The sequence below is a fragment of the Panthera tigris genome, chromosome B3 (assembly GCF_018350195.1).
Source record: "Panthera tigris isolate Pti1 chromosome B3, P.tigris_Pti1_mat1.1, whole genome shotgun sequence".
NCBI classification, from domain to species: Eukaryota; Metazoa; Chordata; class Mammalia; order Carnivora; family Felidae; genus Panthera; species Panthera tigris.
In genome coordinates, this window is record NC_056665.1 from 22,478,294 (window position 1) to 22,503,400 (window position 25,107).

General features: G+C 42.9%; 1 protein-coding gene across 1 annotated transcript in view; it reads left to right on the top strand.

Moving 5' to 3' along the window:
- The window catches only part of CHRNA7 (cholinergic receptor nicotinic alpha 7 subunit), a 111,794-nt gene extending 87,665 nt beyond the window's left edge, over positions 1-24,129 (top strand). The window contains exons 5-10 of the mRNA XM_042987671.1: positions 8,147-8,226; positions 13,832-13,999; positions 14,767-14,961; positions 15,968-16,054; positions 18,922-19,031; positions 23,344-24,129. Of these exons, the coding sequence (XP_042843605.1) occupies positions 8,147-8,226; positions 13,832-13,999; positions 14,767-14,961; positions 15,968-16,054; positions 18,922-19,031; positions 23,344-23,862 (1,159 nt within the window). The 3' untranslated portion in view covers positions 23,863-24,129. The remainder of the gene's footprint in view (positions 1-8,146; positions 8,227-13,831; positions 14,000-14,766; positions 14,962-15,967; positions 16,055-18,921; positions 19,032-23,343) is intronic.
- Positions 24,130-25,107: the final 978 nt, after the last annotated feature.

Genomic DNA, 25,107 nt, shown 5'->3' on the forward strand with positions numbered 1-25,107 from the left:
TGTGTATTACATACATAAGCTTTCAGCTCCTTTGGGTAAATACCAAGGAGTATGATTGTTGGATTGTGTGGTAAGAGTATGTTTAGTTTTGTAAAAAAACTGCCAAACTATAGCCCCAAGTGTCTGTACCATTTTGTATTCCCACTATTAATGAATCAGAGTTTTTCTTGCTCCATATCCTTGTCAGCGTTTGGTGTCAGTGTTCTGGGTTTTGGCCATCTAAGAAATGTTTCTCATTTTAATTTGCATTTCCCTAATGACATATGATGTGGAGAATCTTTTCTTATGCTTATTTGACATCTGTATATCTTTGTTGATGTGTCTGTTCAGGTTTCTGGCTCATTTTTTAATTAGGTTGGTTTTTTTTTCCCCCTTATTGTTGAGTTTCAAGAGTTCTTTGTGTATTTTAGATTATATTCTTTATCAGGTATGTCTTTTTCAAACATTTTCTCCACATCTGAAGCCTGCAATTTCATTTTCTTGGTTAATATGTTTTGAAAAAGAAAGGAAAAGGTGGGTTTTATAGGCAAGTTCCATCTAGTGTGTAATGTCAATTATGAATATACATGTATAAATCTTAACTACAATATTAGCTCACCAAATCTAGCAATAATTAAAAATAAATCCTATCAAATTTAGTTTTCTGTTAGAAATATAAGTTTTGTTTAACTTTAGAAAAATCCATTTATATGACTCATCCTATTTACAGAATGGAGAAAAATTATGTGATCATCTTGGTAAGTGCAGAAAAATCAACTGACAGTGTTTAATATCCACTTGTGAAATAGAATAAAACTTTTGTTTTAAGTTTATTTTTTTGAGAGAGAGAGCACACATGGGCAAGCTGGCTATTGGCAGAGAGAGAGGCAGAGAGAGAGAATCCAAAGCAGACTCCTCACTATCAGCGAGGAGCTCGAACACACAAACCATGAGATCATGACCTGAGCTGAGATCAAAAGTCAAACACTTAATCAACTGAGCCACCAGGCACCCTGAAATAGAATAAAACTTAATTTCACTTGATTTAAGGTCTTTACCCATTTAAAGTTCAAACATTTAGAAGTTTCTGTATGTGGAACAAATAAGGATAATCATTGTCATCACATATCTTAACAATGGTATGAATTTAAGTAGTAATGAAAACAAAGGAATAAAACATCAAGTATTAGAAAGGAATAAACTAAATTATCATCATTCATAGAATATGCAATTTCTTTACATAAAAAAAAAAAACTTTTAGAGACTACCTAGACAAAATATATTGGATATAAGACAAGTGTAAAAATATTGAATGTATTTCTTTACCCATGTGACAATTAGAAAATGTAATTTAACAAATTTTATTTCCAATATCTGCAATGTTTATAAGTACCAATAAAAATAAATATAAGAAAGACCAAAATAAATGATGAGTTATATCATATTTATATGAAAATTGAATATTGCAAAGATGCCCAATTTTCCCAAACTATTCTATAAATTTAATGTGATTGCAACTGAAGTCTCAACAAGGTCTTAGTGGGAGTGGACAAGTGGATCCTGTAATTTACAATGATGAGTAAAGGGTAGGTGATGCAACATTTAAAATTTTTTTTTTAAGTTTATTTATTTTGAGAAAGAGAGATAGTGAGTTGTGGAGGGGCAGGGAGGAAGGGAGAGAGAATCCCAAGCAGGCAGTACAGAGCCTGATGCAGGGCTCAAACCCAATAACCATGAGATCATGACCTGAGCTGAAGTCAGATACTTAATAGACTGAGCCACCCAGGTGCTCCAGTGATACAATGTTTAAAAGAACAAAGTTGGGGGACTTACTCTGCCAAATACCACATTTCATTATGTTGTAGTGATTAAGATGATATTGTACTAGGTCAGACATAGTCATATAATTCAAGGAACAAAATAGGGAGCTCAGAAACTTGATACATACTGTAATAACATTTTCTTATTTATAACATGGTTATAATCCATCCAATGTTACATTCAATTATTATAATAACATCCATGTTACATGCCACTTAACATGTAAATTGGCGGATAAAGAACGGATTGAATATATTGCTCTGGAAGCTTCCAGCTGATGCCCAGATATCTGTCCCCTGGGATCTCTGACAGGTAGAAATGGCCATAAAATTTCAGTTCTGCTCAAGACTTTTTGTTCACAGACTGTGACTGGCCACATTGCTGGTAGTAGACCGTTAACATTTTAGAGTAAAATACAGAACTAAAAGTATCCCGAAAAAGGACTTACTACTTTTCTTTTTTTTCAATATAATTTATTGTCAAGTTGGCTAACATACAATGTATGCAGTGTGCTCTTGGTTTTGGGGGTAGATTCCAATGATTCATCGCTTACATACAACACCCAGTGTTCATCCCAACAAGTGCCCTCCTCAATGCCCATCACCCATTTTTCCCTCTCCCCTACCTCCCCATCACCCCTCAGTTTGTTTCCTGTATTTAAGAGTCTCATATTACTCTCTTTTGAAACAAAATTCATCTATTCTAAACAGACTGTTTTCCCCTCTGAAATCTAAACATACTTTATATCAGAGATGTCTTAACATGTAATTGATAGCTTTTTTAAAAAAGAGATTTAAAATAAATGATACCTTGATCCACTGTCTTTTGAGATAGATTGGCTCTCTGTTTCTTCCCCCTTTACTTTTTTTCCTTCCAATGTTTTTATTTTATTTTTTAAAAAAATTTATTGAGATATAATTGACCTATAACCTATGTAAGTTTACTGTGTGCAATGTATTGATACAAATATATATTGCAATTTAATTACCACTGTAACATTAGCTAATACTTCTATCACATCACATAATCATTATTTCATTTTGTGGTAAGAACAGTTGAGATCATTTTTCATCTCTTCTGCTTTTCCATCCTTCTTTCAAGGACAATGTGAGCTCAGAGGGAATAGGACGGATTGTACATGAATCCTTATTCATTAGAGTCTTCATGAGCCCACATACCTAGTGCCTACCCTCTTTGGTACAGCAGGGTGACCCTGGATTTTTTTTTTCCTCTTTCTTTCAGAATTACCTGTATGTAGAATCATAGTTTAGTGAGTATGTGGCCTGTTGGGAGTTGACTTTCTGGGCTTTCTTGATGGCTGGTCACCCTGTTCTTCTCTCTCAGGGCACTGACAGCCAGACTCCAGGACCAAAGGATTCTGGGGGTGGCATGTTCAGTTTCTTTTCCCTGGCTTGAGGCTGAGCTCCTCCATGCTCCTCAGTGGGGGTCACTGCTGTAGGGCAGGCTAAGCAGGAGGTTGCACTGAGCTGGGTTCAGAGGCTCTGCTTCCCAGGCCAGGAGTCAGGGGTGGAACTAGGCACAGAGCAAGCCCTAAGGAATGGAAAACAGGAAGGAATCTAATCCCATACCTCCAGGGTTCACCTCTGCTGGCCTGTGCCTTCAATGGCTTCTGAAAGCACAGCTTGTAATTAATTCCATAAGCATTGATTGACTCCTGGATCCTGCAGTCATAGCCACCCACAGTTTGCTCTCAAGCCTCCATGCTAGCCTTGCTGCTGAGGCAAGTGCTAAGATAAGGTGTTGGGGCAATACCTCACTCACCTCAGGGTCTAGACGAACCACACCTTCATGAAGTTTCCCTCTGTCTAGTTAACCTCCAGATATATGATCAGATCATGCCTTCTGTTGGGGATATAGCAACTTTCCTTTCCACCTGCTGGAGTTCTGCCCATCTTTAGAGCATATCCAGATGCCCTTTCTTCCTGACCACCCCACTAAGGACATAGGGCCTCAACCCTGAATATTTAGGTTAAATATCCCTCCTGTCCATGGTCACTTTTCAATGGCCAAGGCCCATTGCCCTTGTTGCCCCATCAGTGGTGGGGGTGGGAGCCTGTCTGCCCTTCGCTGGCTGGACAAGGACCCAGGCAGCTAGAGAGAGGAGCCCTCGAAGGTAATGAAGGGGCCATGTGCCTAAGTTGTCAAGAACTCTGTGAGCACATCGTGTTCTAGTATATATTAGTATATATATTCAAACTGTTTAATACAGAAAGGTTCACATGCACAACAGAGCAGAAAGAGGAATGAACTGAGTCCTTGGACCCATCCCAACCCATGGTTATCAGTTTCTGCTGGCTGCAAGGCTATGTTACCACATGGCCTCATGGTCACTATCTGCTGTCCCCCCCCCATTGTACATCACTGAATGCACATAGTGCTGGGCCGGAAGCCAAACAGCACTGACACTGTCACCTCCTGTGTCACTGCAGTGGTTTCGACTACTCATGTTTCATAGGAACTTCATTACTTGCCTTGGAGAGCTGTTTTCAGACTCAGTTTTTAGCAATAGGGCCCTTTTTCAAACTTTATCTCCAGTTATCATGGCCAAAACAGATAAAGTGGTATTAACATACAATTATTACAGGAGTTTACTTTTATATAATTTATGTATAAAATGGAAAAGAATTCTAAAACTGCCAAAAAAATATTAAGATTTGAATTTTGATAATGATGACAGAGTTACAATTCTGTTTGTCTTCAATATTCTATTTTGGTTGGACCGCATTTAAAAATCAGTGAGTCACATAGGTAAACTGTTGGCTAATGGAAACAGATTTTTATCTTGATTTTACTCATTTGTCTTGTGATCTCAAGAGTCTTCAATTAAATTGATCCAAATGTATGGAGGAAGAGCTTGGAGGAATTTTTTTTTTTTTTCCTTCCAGAACTGAGTCACTGATCTAACAGATGCTCACAGTCTTTGTTATAAATGTAAAAATCAGAGAAGAAACCCAAGCTTAAAATAAGCAAAACTATGTATCCTCTGTCATGAATCGCACAGTGCTCTCAGTTGTAGCTACAGAGGTGGAAACGTGCTGGTTCTGAGTTGGAATTGTAGGCTCAAATGTGAAGTTTTAAAAAGAGCAGTGCAAAACTGAAGTCTTACTGGGTAACTCATTCACAAGAGGTTTATAAATACAGCATAACCATGCCAAGAGAAGTTTTAGCTTAAACTTCCACCAAAAAAGGAGTTAAATGGGCCACATGCATTAATCCACTGGTAGGTAGTCTATTCTGAAGAGTTAAAATTTTGTAAAAATTTGAGTGGGTTTGGACTTTTATTAGCATTTTTAAATACAAGGAAATGAGATGTTGGAATAAACATTTACAGAAACTCCAAAGCACATCCACAGAATCTCACGGTTCCTGAGAACTCAGTTTGAAAATCATGATATGATATAAAGTGATTTTGTGAAGGTCCACATTTTCAGCTATTTTGTGCCTAGTCCCTGTTTATCATGTGATTCATTGAGACAGTCGGGTACAGACCACAGTCAAGCAAAGAATATTTGCACCTTGAGCCTGCCCCCTCCTCCTTCTCCCTGTGTGTGCTCAGAGTTAAGGAGGTGGGTGTATCCTTCATCTCAAAGGATTATCCTTTTGTGGTGGCTTAGTCTCTCTCTCTTCCTTCTTCCTCTGCACGTCATCACATTTTTGTTTCATATTCAAACCCTGACTTTTTTTGTACAGTGTTTTCCGCAGTTTGTGGTTGACATTTCTTTTTCTTATTACAGTGATTTTTTTAATGTGTCTTTAATAGAATCTGTGGTGTTTTCCAGCTTATTTCTTCTCTCCATTGCTCTGAATCTACTTCAGTCTCTTCAGAGACACCTCATATCTTGCTGTAATGTGTAAACACACCCCCTCTGTGCCTTTTCTAGGTCCACTGCACAGCTCATCATGGAAATCCATTTTCTTGATCCCTAGTTTTATTTATTTATTTATTTATTTATAATTTTTTATTTAAAAAAAATTAATGTTTATTTTTGAGAGAGGGAAGGGGCAGAGAGAGGGGGAGACACCGAAACTGAAGCAGGGTCCAGGATCTGAGCTGTCAGCACAGAGACTGATGTGGGGTTCGAACTCACAAACCATGAGATCATGACCTGAGCTGAAGTCAGACACTCAACCAACTGAGCCCCCAGGCACCCCAATTTATTTATTTATTTAAATGTTTATTTATTTATTTTGAGAGAGAGAGAGCATATACACAAGCAGGGGAGGGGCAGAAAGAGGGTGAGAAAATCCCAAGCAGGCTCCTCTCTGTCGGCGCAGAGCCCCATGCAGGTGCTAAATCTTGAGCCATGATATCAGGACCTGAGCTGAAATCCAGAATCGGACACTTAACCCTTTGAACCACCCACCTGCCCTGATACTTAGTTTTAGTTCAAAAGTTTATTTCTTCTTTTTCAGTATTCACCCTCATTTTCCTAGAGCTCATCCTCAAATCTAGCACGTGGGACACAAGCTCTGTAAGGCCTTTAATGTTCTTGAAGGTGCCTCTCTTTGCCTTCATGCTTGACTGGTTTCTTTCAGCCCTAGAATTTCTCTGTGTGATTTCTTTGGCCCTTCCCTCCCACCCATTGCCCCTGTTGTTTCTCCAGCAGCTGTTGAGTTCCCCTGGCCTTGTACTCTGAAGGCCCTCTTCATCAATGTCTCACATTTCATCTTTGTAATTCTTATCAGCCAGACCTCCTACCTGTCTATAAACATTTATTTCATAAGCCAAAATTTAATTTTCGTATTGCTGTGTTTTACTAAATGCAATATCCTCTTGAATTTCTGTGAGGATATTTTTTAAGGAGCAAATTTTTTTTGTTCCTTTCATTCACTTCTTCTTCTTGGATCTTTTCTGTGTCTTTAATTGTGTCTCTCATGCTGAGTGCTGTCCTCAAATATCTTGTGACTCTGAGTTTCCCTTTCAGAGGACCTCAGGATTAGAAAAGGCTGCCCCAGCCTCTGCAGAAGTATGCAGCCTTACTACAGGTCCCCAGTTGCTAAAAGGAGAGGAATTTAACTCCTTGGTGCTAGCGTTTTGACCCAGCTGCCTGTATTTTCTTGAAGGAATTCTGTTTCTTTTTATTTAAGGATAGCCAGGATTTGTTTTAATGAGGTATGCTAAGAGATGCAGACACAGAAGTAGCTGTCATGGAGGAAGCAGTTTTTACTCACAGTTCCCTAGAAACAGGAGGCATAGCACACCATGCAGACCCACACAAGAAAACACCGGGGTGGGTCAGGAGGCAGAGGGAGTGAAGGGGGAACATGGGCAAGAGCCTTTGTTGTGGTTTCTGTGGAATGGAACTGGTGAGGCAGGATGAGCAGAGTTAAGATTGGCCAGTGTGAATAATTTCAGCGGGCTCTGGGTGATAGGGGCTGTCCCTAGCTGTCTGGTACCTGGCCCTCTGGTTATTAGGGCAGAGGGATAGAGGCCTAGAATATGAAACCGTGATAAAGGAGGTGGCTGGGGTGTGGGCTCTGGATTTGATGGTTTGCATTTGAGAGATACACTGGTGAACAAGTTGTCTGCTATCTCTGGGAACTGGCTAACCTGGGAGTGGAAGGGGGCACACTTCATCCAGGGTCAGCAAAGCATCATAATACAGAAAATAAAAGTCATGGATAATAAGTGCTGTTGGCTTTAATTGTTGTTCTTTCTTCCTGTTTTGTGTCTTCTTCCCATCCCCTTTATAGAATTTGTTAACTGCTGGCTGCAGGAGTTTCTGAACATGGGCAGGGAGGGGGCTGGGGAGGATCTATCTAAAACTTATACCTAATTCTTCTCTCTTCACCTGCCCACATTCCCGTCATTGCTATTCATGGTGCCCAGTATGCCTCTGGGCTCTGCCTATGCCTGGCAACCTCCTGCGCTTGCAGCTTCAGTCATTCAAGATGTATTGGATAAGCATCAACCAAGCATTGGGCACATTCAGGAGACTGGAACTGGAGCTTTGAGGACGGTGGATCAAAATCCATGCCTGCATGGGGCTGTCAATGGCAGAGAGCTTCTACCCTACAGATAGAAAGAAACTTCTCATCTGCTCCTGTCCCATGAAATTGTCTTCAGGATTGACTTTTGCTAAGAACTTTGTTTTATATGCATATGAAAATCACAGTTTATATGAAATGAGGGGGTGGTGGTGGACATTGGCCTCTACCAACCTCTGCTCTGAGATCTCCCAGGCAGACTGTGAATGGTGGCATGACCCAAGAGCGAAGAGTAGCACCTGCCAGAGCTATTCCAGCACAGTCACGACAGACCTAAGGGCATGGGAAACCCACTGCCTGGCAGTGCTGACTCATGAAATCCTTTTTGTGTTTCTAGTGCTGATGAGCGATTTGATGCCACATTCCACACCAACGTGTTAGTTAATTCTTCTGGGCATTGCCAGTACCTCCCTCCAGGTAAGATCCACTTCCTTTGTCCTCCTGTAGTTAGACAATTTCAGCATGTTTGGGGTGCTAATCCCCCAATGGTTGCTCACACTAGTGGTGGGCCTCCTTTGCCTCATTCACAACCACCCCTTCCTGTTTTCTTCCCTGTGTGCTTGCGTGTATTTCCTGAACTTGATGATGCCATCTTTCCCTTTTTTTTTTTGTCTTGGGGTCATGGCTCAAACTGTCTTTGGTGGCATGTGTCGTATGTTCTTATTGTGTGCCTCATGTTCTTTAAATTGAATCCACAGTGAATGCAAGTCCCCCTTGTCAGGTCATTTTCAGTTCTCCTTAAAACCTGCAAGCTGGGCAACCCTGGCCATTCTCTCCACCCATTTCAGCTCGCAATTTCCCCTCCCACCAGACTGCATATCTTGGCAGGTGCTGCTCTTCAGGTGTTGGGGCAAGATGGTGGACTTGCTGGCTTCTTGAGTGTGTGTCTTACAGAGGACTTGGGTGTTGGGTATAAGAGCAAGTGATTTCAAAGTGGGGCTCATCAATGACTTATTCCTAACTGAGCTTCTCTTCTCCTTCCCAACCAGTTGATGGTTAACTGCTTCCTGGAATTGATTTTTTTTTCCCAAAAGCCCATCATTTCTGTCAATTCACTGGGCCCTGGGCTGTTCACTGAATAATATAGAGCATGAGGAACCTGGGTTTTAATGCTTTGAGGCATATAGGTATTAACAGAGTTTTAGAAATCTTTGAGATGATTTTTTACATGTTCTTTCCAGGATTATTTCCCCACTGCAACCATTTAACTTCCTGCTCCCAGGCAATCTGCAACCACCTCCCACCTCACCACCAACACACACACACACACCACACCACACCCACACACCTACCACCCCCTGCACAACACATACATGAATACACATTACACACCACCTACCAGAAAATGTCCAGGGTTGCCCAGCTTCCAGGTTTTAAGGAGAATGGGAAATGACCTGACAAGGGGGACTTGCATTCACTGTGGATTAAATTTATAGAACATCAGGCACACAAAACACCGCACATATATACCTCCCCCATACACATACACGCACCACACCACCCCCCACATACACACACACACCTACACCACACACACACCTACACACACCACACCACCCCCCACATACACACATGCCACACTATACCCACATACCTACCACCCCCAACACAACACACACCACACACACACACACACACACACACACACACACACACATACATTATACACCATACACATACCACAAACCCCACATATACACCCCACACACATACCTCCCTCACACATACCCACACACATTCACACACCAACAACACACCCCCCCACATACACACACTGTACATCACACGTATACCTTCTTATTCATTTCACAGCACAGCAAAGCTGGCCTTGCCTCCTGAGTTGTTGCTTAAATGCTCTTCCTCCTTAGTGGAGGATAAGCATCCCATGGGCAGATTCCATGTTTATACACCTTAGAATCACCACTAATCAACCAGGTACCTCTCCATAAATGAATGTGTAAGTGATTAAATCCATCAAAGGCAGGTAACTCTCAATAATGTTTGTACAGACTGAAGAGCTATAGATTTTCAGGTTTTCTGTCTTAAAGCACGTGCTTCCATTTTACTTTCCCCAGTTCCTTCACCCCTCCCCCAGCCCAAGCAGGCTTTCCACCTAACAGTAGGCCCCTTGGAGACTGAAGCTATGGGATGAGCCTTCCATCACATGCACAGACATTCTTTTTCACCAGGCTGTGAGTTGCAGCTTTTATTATGAGGGCTATTTTAAAAAACGATCTCCAGTAGTCATCAGTATACAAGAATATGGTGTTGCAGATTGTTTTGAAGGCTGAAGCTATTTTCAGCTACAAGAAGCAGTACTCCTGAGCCCCAAGCTGCCTGTGTGCAATAGCCCCCTCTGAGGCTTCATTCCTGTGTCCCAGCCTCCATGGCCCCAGGAGCCTGGTAAGGACAGGCATGTTGTGCTGTGAGTGTGGGAGTCTTCCATACATTGGCAGGAGAAGTTTGGAGCTTTCTGGCCTGGGGCAGCAAGACTGTGCCCTGGGGGTCATGTAGAACAGATCTGGGATGATGTTCTGTTCATGTAACGAAGCACAGGCAAAAAAAAAAAAATGTTTTGGGTACAAGATTTGAAATAGAGACTTGGTTATGAAATTACCTTCTTTTCTATTTCATATTTTTATAACAGCTTTATTGAAGTATAATTTACATATCATACAATTCACTGCTTTTAACTGCATGATTCAATGATTTTTAGTGAATTCACAGAGTTGTACAGCCATTACCACAATCTAGTGTTAGGACATTTTTTTTTAAGGTTATTTATTTTGAGAGTGAAAGTGCAAGCAAGGGAGGGGCAGAGAGAGAGGGAGAGAGACACTCCCACACAGACCCCGAGCTATCAGCGTGTAGAGCCAATATGAGGGTCCATCTTATGAACCATGAGATCATGACCTGAGCTGCAACCAAGAGTCAGACGCTTAACTGACTAACCCACCCAGGCGCTCCTAGAACATTTTTTATCACCCTGAAAAGATGCTTTGTGCTGGTCTGCAGTTAATCCCCATACTCACTGCCAGCCTCAGGCCACCATTGATCTGCTTTCTGTCACTAGAGATTCTCTTTCTCTGGCCATTTCATAGAAATGGAATAATTCAGTTATAGAGTTACATTTTCTACAGGCAATGTAGGTTTGAAGGGATCTAGCCCATTAATGGGAGGGCAGTGTCTGTATTGACTTCCAGATGCCCATGAACATTGGGTGTAACACTGAACATCATATTTAAAGGGACTTGAGGGGGGGCGCCTGGGTGGCTCAGTCGGTTAAGCGTCCGACTTCGGCTCAGGTCACGATCTCGCGGTCCGGGAGTTCGAGCCCCGCGTCGGGCTCTGTGCTGACTGCTCAGAGCCTGGAGCCTGTTTCAGATTCTGTGTCTCCCTCTCTCTCTGACCCTCCCCCGTTCATGCTCTGTCTCTCCCTATCTCAAAAATAAATAAATGTTAAAAAAAATTAAAAAAAATAAATAAAGGGACTTGAGGGGATAGGAAGTTATTACCCTCTCCTAACTTGGTTGTGGGGTGAGGGTTGTGTTTGCAAAGCTGTTACATCCCTTCCTCCATTCATTCTTTTTTAAATTTAGTAGCAGAAATGTACAGAGCTGACTCTGTCCGCAGGAATAGAGGCACCCTTAGTTAGCTCTTTGTGCCTTCTCTTGCCTTCTGGCCTTTCTCTGGGCAGGGAGGAGTACATGGGCATAAATTCCTAGAAGGGTTTATCTGGTCTCCTCTCTGACCTGGAAGAAATTCACTCCCAACTTGTCTTAGCTTGGACTTACTCTTTTTCTTTTTTTTTTTTTAATTTTTTTTTTACATTTATTTATTTTTGATAGAGAGAGACAGAGCACAAGTAGGTAAGGGGCAGAGAGAGAAGGAGACACAGAATCTGAACCAGGCTCCAGGCTCTGAGCTGTCAGCCCAGAGCCCGACGTGGGGCTCGAACTCACAAACAGTGAGATCATGACCTGAGCCGAAGTCAAATGCCCAACCAACTGAGCCACCCAGGTGCCCCTGGAATCACTCTTTTCAATGGAAACTGTCACTTGTGCCCAAGCGCTATGCCTTCAATTTAAACTTACCAGTCTTTGTTCTGTTCTTAATCTAGAATTTAAACTAGTTAAAATTATTCCCTACATACATTTCTAGATAACCAAGTATTTTCTCAATTTTTAACATAAGGAAAATGCCCACGCTGCGCCCCCCCCCCCCACCAAACAGAGACACACAAACACACACAGACACAGACACACACATACGTCCCTTTCATATTCTGCTTCTAAACCCTTTGTCATTTCTATCAATTTCTCTGGGATTTTTTTCTATTCTTCTTTCTTATTATTTAGAGATTGAAGATACACAAGCATGGAAATTTTACAGAACTTCTAATTCTTTGCACAGAAATCCCTCAGAACAGTCTTCGATGGAGCATAAAGGTGTTGTGTTTGAATTTTAAAAAAAACAAGAAAGCTTCACCCAAGCTTTCTTTCTAGACATCTCCCCAAAATTTCCAAGCTTATTCTGGACAGGTCTAGCTGTAATTTGGAGGAGCAGGGGCTGAATGCTTCTCTACTCACCCCTAGTCTAGATGCCCAGAAGCCTACGTCACCTCCTCTCGAAGGGAACACAGGTGGGTCAGAACAATGTGTGCATGAGGCCCTCCTTAAAAAGACGTGCTGAAATCATAAGTAATGTATTGTATAACTCGTCAGCCCTTTCCTAGGCCATGAAGAATAGGCACTGCATATTATGAACAGCATATTGAGGATCGAAATCAAGGGATTGTTCTGTATGTATGTATTTATTTATTTGAATTATTTATATTTTAAATTTAAAAATATATTTTTTATATTTAAAAATTTTTAAACATTAATATATTTATTTTTGAAGGAGAGAGAGAGCATTGTGGGGGAGGGGCAGAGAGAGAGGGAGACACAGAATCCGAAACAAGCTCCAGACTCTGAACTGTCAGCACAGAGCTCAATGCAAGGGTTTGAACTCATGAACCACGAGTTCATGACCTGAGTTGAAGTCAGACACTTAACTGACTGAGCCACCCAGGTGCCCCTGTATTTTTTTGTATTTTAAAATATATTAATTATATTTTAATTTTTTTCCAGCTTCATTGAAGTACAGCTGGCAAATGAAAATGTAATGAGGTGTACAACATGATGACAATGTACATATACATTGTAAAATGATTTCCACAATCAAGTTAACATATCTATCCCCTCACATGGCTGAGTTTGGTTTTGCTTTCCATGAGAATGTTTAAGATCCACTCTCTTAGCAAATTTCAAGTATATGATATTTTTAACTAGAGTCAGCATGTAGTACATTTGAGCCTTAGAACTTACTCATCTTGTAACTGAAAGATTGTCCCCTTTGACCAACCCCTCTCCATTTCCCCACCACCCCCAGCTCCTGGCATTTCAACACTTCTGTGAGTTCAGTTGTTTCCTTTTTTTTTTTTTTTTTCAAAATCTACATATGAGATCACATAGTATTTGTCTTTGGTTTATTTCACTTGGCACAGTGCTCTCCATCTTCACCCATGTTATTGCAAATGACAGGATTTCCATCTTATTTTAAGGCTGAATAGTATTATCCATTGTGTGTGTGTGTGTGTGTGTATGTGCGCGTGAGAGAGAGAGAGAGAGATCTGATAATCTTTGCTTTTATTTATTTGTCCATCAATGAATACTTAGGTTGATTCTGTGTCTTGGCTATTGCAAATGATGCTGTAATGAACATGATGAACATGGGAGTGAAGATATCTTTTCCAAGTAATTATTTTGTTTCCTTCAGATATATACCCAAAAGTGGGGTCACTGGATCATAAAGTAGTTCTATTTTTAATTTTTTTAGGAATCTCCATACAGTATTCTTAATGACTGCACCAGTTTACATTTCCACCAACAGTGTGAGATGCTGTGTATTTAAAGCAGTCACCTTCCATTTTAGTCACCTTCCATTTCAGTTTTTCTGGCCGTTTTCATTGTCCACGTAGGCATATTCAAGAGCTCCTGTTACATTGATGTGCGCTGGTTCCCCTTTGATGTGCAGCAGTGCAAACTCAAGTTTGGGTCCTGGTCCTATGGAGGGTGGTCCTTGGATCTACAGATGCAAGAGGCAGATATCAGCGGCTATATCCCAAATGGAGAATGGGACCTTGTGGGTAAGTCTAGCAAAGACATGAGACCAGTGGCCTTGTAGAAAGCCACTTTATTCCTGTGCTGACTTTAAAAGTTTGGGATTTTCCACTCTGCTTTTCAGTGTGAACATTTATTGAACCCTGCAGCAATCTCTGTAATTTACTGAGAGCTATACAATGAGAACAACAACCAAAAAAAAAAAAAAAAAAAATTAGAAAATTCAATGCTTTCCATGAAAAGTGTGTAGTTAAACAAGTCAGTACTAGTATCGGCATCTTTATATTAGAATCTGCTCCATTCCTAAAATCAGGCTGGACAGTAAATTGCAATTCGTGGGAAACTATATTTGATGATTTTAAATAGAAAAACAATAATTACATTTATAATGGTGTAAAGCTTATAATGTATTATTTATAATCCTGGTGTCTTAGTCCCTTCAGGCTGCTGTAATGGAATACCATAGACTGGGTGGCTTATAAACAATAGAAATTTATTTCTCACAGTTCTGAAGGCTAGAAGTTCAAGATCAAGGCACTGGAAGATCTGGTGTCTGCTGAGGGCCTGCTTCCTGATTCATAGATGGCTGTCTTCTGGCTGTGTTCTTACATAGAAAAGACTAGGGAGTTTTCTGGGCCTCTTTGAATAAACAAATAGTTTATTCAAACACTGATTATCCAGGTTTTTAGCACTCAACAAACCCCATGGTTATTTGTGTGATATGCTCATTAAAATAAACAAGCAGGGTAATTTTATTCAGACAATGGTTCCTTCCCACCCCCTGCTAATGGAGGAATCCCAGGCAAGCGGAGTGAGAAGTTCTATGAGTGCTGCAAAGAGCCATACCCAGACGTCACCTTCACAGTGACCATTCGCCGCAGGACCCTCTACTATGGCCTCAACCTGCTCATCCCCTGTGTGCTCATCTCTGCGCTGGCCCTCCTCGTCTTCTTGCTCCCTGCAGATTCTGGGGAGAAAATATCTCTGGGTAAGTGTCCTGATCTTGGGTGGGAGTCTGCAACAGGACAGGAGGCCTTGCCTCCAGGTCAGTGCTGTAGGGATCACTGTGGACAGTGCAGGACTTGTCACGGCTCTGAGTGCAGAGATGTTGCAGAGCCTTCTTGGTGCATCACACACTGACCTGCCAGCCCAGGGCATCTTCCTGACACCACAGGCTCCTGATCTAGGCTCCATGCTGGATGTCCATGCCCTCCTGAGAATCTGAAGGATCCTGTGATCCTACATAGAATATAAAAATGCCCAGGGAGAGACTACTGAGTTCTGTCCTGAGGGGCCTTGCTTTCTCCTCTCCTGCCACCCAATCCTGTTCCTTGGTAGTAACTGACCAGCATTTGTTATGGACAGGGAACAGTTTAGTCTAGTTTAGTCTAGTACCAGTTTGCATCTGTATATTGCTGTCCACAGGGTGATTCCTTAAGATCCAATACAAAGATAAGAAAACTAAGATTTGGAATGGTGAGATGAATTTCTCAACATCTTAAAGAGTTACCAAGATCATATTTAGTACATGTAGAAATCATCCTCAAACCCCTATCTTAAGTGCAAGGCTCAGACACGTTAAGTGACTTATCAAAGTAAATAGCAAAGTCAAGACCAAAAGCCAGGTCTTTGGATAGCATGGTTTTTTTTGTTTTTGTTTTGTTTTGTCATGCTATATGAAACTACCTCTAGATCCTAGTGTAATAAAGAAAATGAGACATACTTGTGTTGAGTTCCGTAATTCATTTTGTATTGTTGTTCTAAAATTCTGGCTCCTAAACTTATCTCTATCTAGGACTCTGGTAAATGATGAGAAGTCCCCAGAAAAAATAGCCATGCCTATATGTACAGAGAATTCTGCATCTGGTTTCAGGATGTCACTGACCCCTCCCCCATACCTCTGTAGTTATTTGAATGTCAGGTTAGGCACAGTTAAGTGGAATTGAGTCCCTATAATCTGTTCTATCTCAGGCACCTTTGTGTTTATGTTTCAGGGATAACAGTTTTACTCTCTCTTACTGTCTTCATGTTGCTGGTGGCTGAGATCATGCCTGCGACATCTGACTCAGTGCCCTTGATAGGTAAGCAAGTGTTGGGCCTCTCTTGAAGACACAGACTTAGAGAGTACCCAGGATTTCCTAGCATGGAAACAGAGCATAAATCTGTCCTCCGTGCCCTGAAGAGCCCCCAATCCTCTCTTTGCCATAAGGAGTGACTATACCTATAGTGACTATATACCTATAGTGACTATAACTATACCTTGAGTCATTGTTTTTCCACAAATTCTTTGTCAAAATGTAAGGATCTCACATTTTAACTCTTAGCCGTTGTTTCCTGAGATACCTCAATGTCTCTGTATAAAGTTAAAGCTTGTGAGGAAATGTAAACAGGACAAATATATTTTGGCCAAGACAGATGTAAGGCATGACTTTCTGCCCAGGGCAGGATAGCAGAAATAGAAGACAGCATCACTTGTTGCTATACCCCTTTCTGGATCGGAATAAGCAGGAACATGCAAAGGGGTGCTCAGTTGTCTAGTGGTTAGGATTGGTACTCTCACCAATAGCCAGGGTTCCATTCCTGGTTAGGGAATCAGACCTCCAGCCAGTTTTGAGAATGGGAAGCAAACGTTCTGACAGTGGATATTAGGTTTAATATAAGAATCCCTACTCTAGTTTGGTGATGGAGATCAGAAACAGGAAAGGAGTCTATGATTATTCCTGTTGACCCATGCCACCTGAGGGCTGCCATATGTGGTTAATTAGGGAGGACAGGAGTAGGGGAGCTTATATGGATACTCCCAGGCTTCACAAACTAAGAAGCCAAGGCTCATCTTTGTGGAGTTCCCTTAATGTGTAATAGTTTGGCCAGAGAGAGTAATTGTTGGTATGAAAAGCCTTTGTGGGTGTTCCTAGTTCTCTCAGTACCATCCAGAGAGCAAGGAACCATGTTTCAACTTGAGGGTCTGACCCCATTATTTCTACCTTCCAACGCAATACTTTCAATAGAGACTTTCAGCAGAAAGCACTCCCTGTGGGGCAGTTGGCAGAAACTGCCTTGACTGATGAACCAATGGGGAAAAAGCATGGTTGATGCATAGCCTATTTCTAGAAAGATGTGATGCTGTTGGCCTCTGACCTCTGTTGTTGAGACTTCAGCTGTGGGATCCTTTGACCATGGACACCTCCACAAGTCATTGTATTAGTCTTCTAGGGAGACCACAATAAAATTTCACAGACTGGGTGGCCTACACAACATAAATATATTTGCTTACAGTTCTGGGGGTTTGGAAGTTCAAGATCAAGATGCCAGAAGGTTTGAGATCTTCTGAAGCCTCTCTGCTTTACTTGCAGATGACCCCCTTCTTGCTGTGTCCTCACATTGGTCTTGCTGGGTGCATCCTTAGTACCCCTTTGTATGTCCAAATTTCCCGTTCTTATAAGGACACCAGTCATAATGAATCAGATCCCACTCTAAGGACCCCATTTTAACTTAATCACCTCTTTAAAAGGATGGTCTTCAAATACAGTCACAATCTGAAGTACCACGGGTTAGAGCTTCCGCATATAAATTTAAGGAGGCCACAGTTCAGCCCATACCAGTAAGAGTTTTGTTTACTACCCTTCCCTTTCTTAGAAATCCCTGATGCTAACTTTAAACCTCAAATGTCCATCTCTGGCAACTCCTCACCAAGGTACCTCTTGGTCTCCACAGTGGGGTAGTTAGTTCCTTCCTGCCCGGAGAGAAGGAAGTGTTCTTAACCAGGTGTGTGGTCACACACTTAGCCTCCGCACCAGAATGTCTTCTGCTTAAACCTCACCCCCCTTGAGCTGAAAGCCACACCAAAGTTCTAATAATCAGAGTTGCTGATCAAGGAATGTCTTCCTTGTGTCAGACTTTTTCCTAGATCCTGGGCTCATATAATTGCTAATTCTTGCACCAACCCTGCAAAGAATGCACTGCTTGCTATCCCTGTTATACTGGTGAATAACCAAAAGCCCAAACAGGCTGAGTAGCCTGTGTAAACTCACAGATGGCAGCCACTGGATGGGGGCAGGGGGTTGGGGGATGGCTGTTTTGGATGCTGCATGCTGCTTCTCCTTGGGGCCAAGATGGAGAAACCCATTGTTGCCCATCAGAGCTGAAGCTAATGTTCTCCTGGAAAGTCACTGCCTTCCACATCTTCCTCACACAACTGGCACCTCCTCCTATCTCTCATTAGATGGGGCCAGACTCATTTTCTTAACTTTTTTGTTTTTAAATGTTTATTTATTTATTTTGAGAGAGAGAGAGAATGAGCAGGGGAGGGGCAGAGACAGAGGGAGAGACAGAATCCCAGGCAGGCTCCCCACTGTCAGTGCAGAGCCTGATGTGGGTCTTGAACTCACGAATCATTAAATGAGCCGAAATCAAGAGTCAGACGCTTAACCGACTGAGCTACCGGGTGCCCCAGCCTCGTTTTCTCCCTAATACTAGCTATCCAGGCCTCATAAGACAGCCGGTGATGCCCAGGTTTGCCCTTGTTCCATCCCCACCCCCAGCACGTTCACAGCCTGTAGTCATCCCTGTGGTGACCACACCCTCACCACCCAAGTGTTTTCAGTTCCATGACAGTCCACATCCTTTATCCTGGGAACGATCATTTCAGCATCTGGTGAGTCGCTGTTAACCCTCAATGAAGGAGGCAATGGACGGAGTTAAAAACAGTGTAGTTAGGTAGGCCAGGCTGCTTTCATGGATAGGAAACCAGGTCTCTGTGCTCTGGGCTGGCCTCTGCCTGCCAGGAATGTGGACAGGAGTCTGCAGGCCTGGAGGTGGCCCTGCCCTGCTCTTGGCTTCACCATCCAGCCCCAGGCAATCAGTCACCGCCATCTGGGTCTGCCTGCCACCCTGTGATAATTGTGCCATGGAGGCCCCGGGTCTCACCCTGTGTCTCTTGTCTCTGCAGCCCAGTACTTTGCCAGCACCATGATCATCGTGGGCCTCTCTGTGGTCGTGACAGTGATTGTGCTGCAGTATCACCACCACGACCCCGATGGCGGCAAGATGCCCAAGTGGGTGCGTTCCTCCTGTGCTTCACCACAGGGAGTCAGGGCTCCTCCCCAAGGGAGGCTCTAGGAATGATTTATCTATCTGAAAAATCCCACACACAGCCCAGCATTCCTAAACAGAACCATATTTCTCATAGCACCCCACCCATCTACATTATTGCATGATCTGTATGTAGAGGACAGTTCTGGTGAGCATGCTCTTAGGCTCCCATGGCATTGTTCTTACAATCAGACGTTCCAGAAGAGGGCTCACACACAGACTGCTCTGTACATTTTGCTACCATAGTGTTTGTGAAACTACTTTTTGCATGTACACCACAGAGAACTGTGCAGTGGTTGGAAGCAACAGACAAGATAAGCACACAGCCATGTGGTTGGATCTTCCAAACAGAATGAGGAGTAAAAGGGTAAGAAAAGAGTGAGCCATGTAATAACCTGTGTAGTCAATATATGTAGGAATGTAAACTTACCACAGGCCTATAAAATAAAGGTTAGTAGTTACTAGTGGGGAAGGGAGTATAGGATGAAAGCTAAAGGATGAAAACCAAATGATTGAATACAACAGCCTATTGTGTCAGCCCAGAGCATGCCACACCTTCCCAGCACCTGCTTAGCACTGGCATGCAGGCTGATGCTTACCTACTCACATGCTGTGCTCCTTAGGAGTCCAGTATCTGATGCTCACCTGACACTCAGGAAACCTTGATTAAGGCCACATGGGTCTTGGGCTTTCGTCACCTCACACCCAAGGCAGGGGAGGGATGCCCCCCACCCGAGATACTTACTTGGACCCTGCAATCCTTCCAGTCTTCTTCCCCAGAGAGCATAGCCTAAGGGCAGTAGGAGCTAAAGGAGCCTCTTATGTGAAAACAAGATTGTTTTTCTTTGGAGATCTGTAACCTTGCATCCAAGTTCAGAAAGGAGTCTAGGACTCACCAACTTGCTAAAATGAAGCTGCAAGAAGCAAGATGCATTTTGTGAACCTCCAGCAACAGGGAGTTTCCAGGCCTTCTAAAAATATTCATTGTGCAATAATTTACAGTTACCCAAAAGTGAACTTAAGAAAAACTACTTTAAAAAAATGGCTTTACCAAGTTACTGTGTCCTCTTAGATTCTCTTCCATAGGAAATTCTTACACTTAACAAAAACTTTCCTCATAGCTCATTGCATCAGCAGTAGAGTGAGCTCCCAGAAATGGTGTTATCTCCCACACACGTCTAATCACTGCAGTCCATTGGCTTGTTTTCAGATGGTGCCCTCATTAAAAGCTTGGACACATGTGTCCACATTCACCTGCATTCTCATCTGACTTTTATAACCCTGACACACTTTCTGTCTACCCATCCTTCCATTTGAAATAAGTAATACAGTTACGTGTTCCCAAAGTCGAAATAAAAGTAAAATTATAAGGAAGGATATCAGCTCTCATCCCTGCCCATCACTCTGCTTCCACCACCAATATTGATGGCCATTTCAATTAATTCTTCCATTATCCTTCAAGTGTTTATTTATGCAAATGTAAAGCTAAAAATATATATTATTATTTCTTATGTTTAAGACATGAAGGAAAAACAATTTTACCAACCTGGTAGTACTTTAGTATCCAGAAAAAAATATTTTTTTAAATTGTTTTTAATTTTAAATTTAAATTTTGAGAGACAGAGAGCACAAGCAGGGGAAGGGCAGAGAGAGGAGACACAGAATCTGAAGCAGGCTCCAGGCTCCAAGCTGTCAGCACAGAGCCCAACATGGGGCTTGAACTCATGAACAACAAGATCGTGACCTGAGCTGAAGTTGGACGCCTAACCAACTGAGCCACCCAGGGGCCCCCAGAAAGAAAATCTTAATTAAGACGATATGCTAATTATTCACCTCTCAGCACAAATGTGTCCAAACCAATGGCTGCAAATGAAACATGAAGCTTGTATGTCTCGCTTTCAATTTATATACCCTACTGCATTTTTCTCTTTCTGTGTGTATTTGAAACATAAACAGTCTCCAAGGAACTTTTATTATGATGTGTTGCTATGAAGAAGATACTGCCGGTGCAGCGGCATTATGTGACATTTGCACAGCCAGACACAAAACCATAACCTAATAGAAGAGGTCATGAGCACAGTTTGATAAGTGCCAAGAGGATAATTTCATCTTTTGAGATGCTTTAGCCTTGAAAGCTAATGATTCAGGCCATGGAATTCAAAATAGACCTGGCAGCATGGATAATATTAGTTTGAAATGTGCCCCAGGGTATGCACAAACACCCCCTGTCCCCCCCCCCCCCCACCACCACCACCACAGACACGCCTGGCCTTAGCTCTCCATGTGCACAGTTGCCTCTGGGTTTGGACGCATTCATTGCCCACTGCACTCCCTTGAGCTCTGGTTCAGTCTTCCCTGTGCCTTCGAAGTGCGGGTAGGGGGTGGGCTGAAGTCACAGGTGTTTTGAGGAAGACATTGTAGACCCTTTTACAGATGAGGCTGTGGAAGTCTAAACACATAAGTAACTTGCTTACTATGTGACCTTGAGCCAATTTATTAGCCTCTTTGAAGCCTCTGTTTCTTTGTCTGTAAAGTGGGGAGATTATACTCACTTCACAGAACCTCTGAGAGGCCCAAGTGAAATGACGTGCCTTAGGAGCCTCCTGTGGAGGGACACATGTGGGGCCATGTGGCCCTGCCCCTTAATGATCACAGAAAAACTTCCAGGGTCTGCAAAAAGCCCTTTCCAGGCTCTGGAGGTTTGTCCATAGAGTGTGGGCAGGATATATAGACTGCCATCTGCTATGAACGAAAGGTTATCTTTACAGCTTAAGTGAACCTGCTCTTATGCCTTCTTGTTCTTTCATTACCTTTCTCCAGACCGGTCTATTGCAGTTATCTCTGATAAGATGTTATAAAAACAATTACCAAGAAAGTGCTGCAGGCATGAACTTCACAACTTACTGCCTAAACTTATAGATGTGAAACATACCTGCTATGTTGCTGATGGAGTTTGCCCACAATCATAAACCAAAGTTAAAATCAATATCTGGATAATTTCAGGGAAAGAGCCTACTTTTCACACACTTGTCTAAATAGGCTTCCAAGAATTTTTTTTTTTTTTAATCTGGATTGAGTCTTCACATGGCTCCCTTCTTTTCATTAAAGGGAAAAACAAGAAAGATCAGTGATTTCTCTTGAGCATCTTGTATGCATGTGGGCGATATATGTTGATAAAACACTTTAAACCAGAAATTGACAAACTATGGCCCTGATGGTCAAATCTGGCCCACCAATTGTTTTTGCAAATAAAATGTTATGAGAAAAAAGCCACGTTTGCTTCTTTACATGCTTTTTATGACTATTTTGTACTTGATTAGCAAAGCCGAGTAGTTGCAATGGAGACCTTATGGACTTTATTGTGTGGCCCTTTAAAGATAAAGTCTGCCAACCCCTGCTTTAGATTTTTCCAAGTACTTTCCCACATATCATGTTACTCAGTCTTCACTGTGTCCTGATGAATTAGGTTAGAGATTCCTAAACTTCCCTGGTTCACAGCACCTTTAGTGTCCCAGGGATTTTTTTCACAGCCCCCGGAGCAAAACAAACAAACAAACAACCTAATGACTCTATTACATTGGTCAAAACAACTTAATAAGTATTTATGTCCTGACCACTTAGCACCTGTTGGTACAGCACAACCTCTCAAATCTTAGGAGCACACTACCCTAATTTCCTGTCCCATGTTGACTTTCTTGGCACTTGCTTTTCATCAGGACAACAAAAACTGCTTTGTAATGATATGTCATCACCGCTAAGGGATCTGGTGTCTCAGTCTGGACTGCTTCAAGTTAGGCGTTCATGCAGCATCTGATAGGTGTCACAGGGTCACCCTTGAAAATCTTTAAATCTCCAGGGGTGTGCCATGGGACACTGGGGTGCCTCACAGGCAGTTAGGTATGATGGCTGTTAGTTACAGTTGAGGAAAGATTGGAGAGGGAAAATGACTGGTCTTATTCACACAGCTCAGGCAGGGCTCTCCTAAGATAACCCTCACCTCCCACCTGCTTATCTGTCCAGAGATTGCTGTGTGTCTGCCACTGAGAATTCACTCCATCCTGGGGGGCCTTTCTGCATTGCCTTCATCTGCGTAGCTCACATTTGACTCAACCATTGTAAGGCGTTGGCACTGCCTGCCTGTGGAAACTCACCCCGGAAGGAGCAGGGGCATGTCACCCTTGGGGTCCACTAAGTAGGGCTGAGGTCCTAGGATCACCTTGCTGTTAGGATCAGCTGAGGCTCACCACCCACCCTGCTAACTGCCCCGTTGTCTCCCCAGACCAGAGTCATCCTTCTGAACTGGTGCGCCTGGTTCCTGCGCATGAAGAGGCCCGGGGAGGACAAGGTGCGGCCGGCCTGCCAGCACAAGCCGCGCCGCTGCAGCCTGGCCAGCGTGGAGATGAGCGCGGTGGCAGGGCCACCGACCACCAACGGCAACCTGCTCTACATCGGCTTCCGCGGCCTGGACGGTGTGCACTGCGCCCCCACCCCCGACTCGGGCGTCGTGTGTGGCCGCATGGCCTGCTCCCCCACGCACGACGAGCAGCTCCTACATGGCGGGCAGCCCCCCGAGGGGGATCCCGACCTGGCCAAGATCCTGGAGGAGGTCCGCTACATTGCCAATCGCTTCCGCTGCCAGGACGAGAGCGAGGCCATCTGCAGTGAGTGGAAGTTTGCCGCCTGCGTGGTGGACCGCCTGTGTCTCATGGCCTTCTCCGTCTTCACCATCATCTGCACCATCGGCATCCTGATGTCCGCCCCAAACTTCGTAGAGGCTGTGTCCAAAGACTTTGCTTAATCTGGTTCTGGTCCCCAGCATGTAGGAAAACGCACAGACAGGTGATGTCATTAGCTTGGGGATAATTTGGGGTGCTAATCCCACAGCCACACTAAACGTGAGGACACTGATGTACCCGTAGCTGTCAGTCATGTCGTTACAGTCTCCTTGTTCCTTTCAGTAATAGGATCTCAGCACGTTTTTGTTTCATCCTCTCAGAGGGGCTCCTTGATATCCTTGGAACATCCTTAGGGTCCCCAGAACCACTGAGAGGTCATTTTGCCCATTCCCCAGTGCCTGGTGAGCCCTTTAGAGAGGTCAGAGTGGCTCAGGACTGCCAAGGGAAGCCTGTACACCTGGTTTGCATGCCTGCATGTCACTTGCCAAGAAGGCCTACATGAAAATTCAACATATGCTTTTGCCTGTTTACAAACCTAGATTGAAAATAATAATAATAATAATAATAATAATAATAAGCCGCAGTCACTAGATCCATTCAAATTATTGGTCAAAGGAAACAAAACTAAAACTAAAAACCTAACTGCTGGTGTTTTCTGCAATTCAGGTTTTATTTTTCTCTACCATAGACAGTTGGTAGAAAGAAACAGTTTTATGCTGTTCCTACATTTTAAAACACACACACACACACACACACACACACACACACACACACAGTTGATCTTATAAATTATGCTTTTACCAGCCTGAGTCCTGCCAGTCTGCCCTGTGGAGGGAATTAGGACAGACACAGATGTGTGTTGATTCTGAACTAGGACTAGACCCAGGCAAGTCAGAGGGATTGCTATAGCTCCTAGTGACTCACATTTCCTGTGCTGCCCCCAGACACTGGGGACTTGAGTCTGCTCTATTCTGAAACACCCAAAGGACAAATAGAGTTCTGTTAGAATTACCAGCCCAGTGTAATAGCTAGAGGTTAAATTAAACCAGCTATGTATTTCTTTTTTTTAAATAATATATTAGATATTTCACATGTACTAGAGTTGATTAGTGTTAGAAACTTGTGGGTCCATACAAGTGCACAACATAAAATGAAAATATGCCAAGCTTTTCTTTATGTGTCAAGGCCAGGGGCAGGGTCTGGGACATCTTCTCGTTCCCTGTATGGCAGGAACTGGGAAGGGAATGATGTGGCCACTGGCTTTCCTGGATGAAAGGCCAATGGAAGTCAACAGAAGGGGCTGGCAGGCTAAAAATGGCTATACAACCAGTAACTCCACTCTCTGATTTTTAGGGATCTGCTTACCC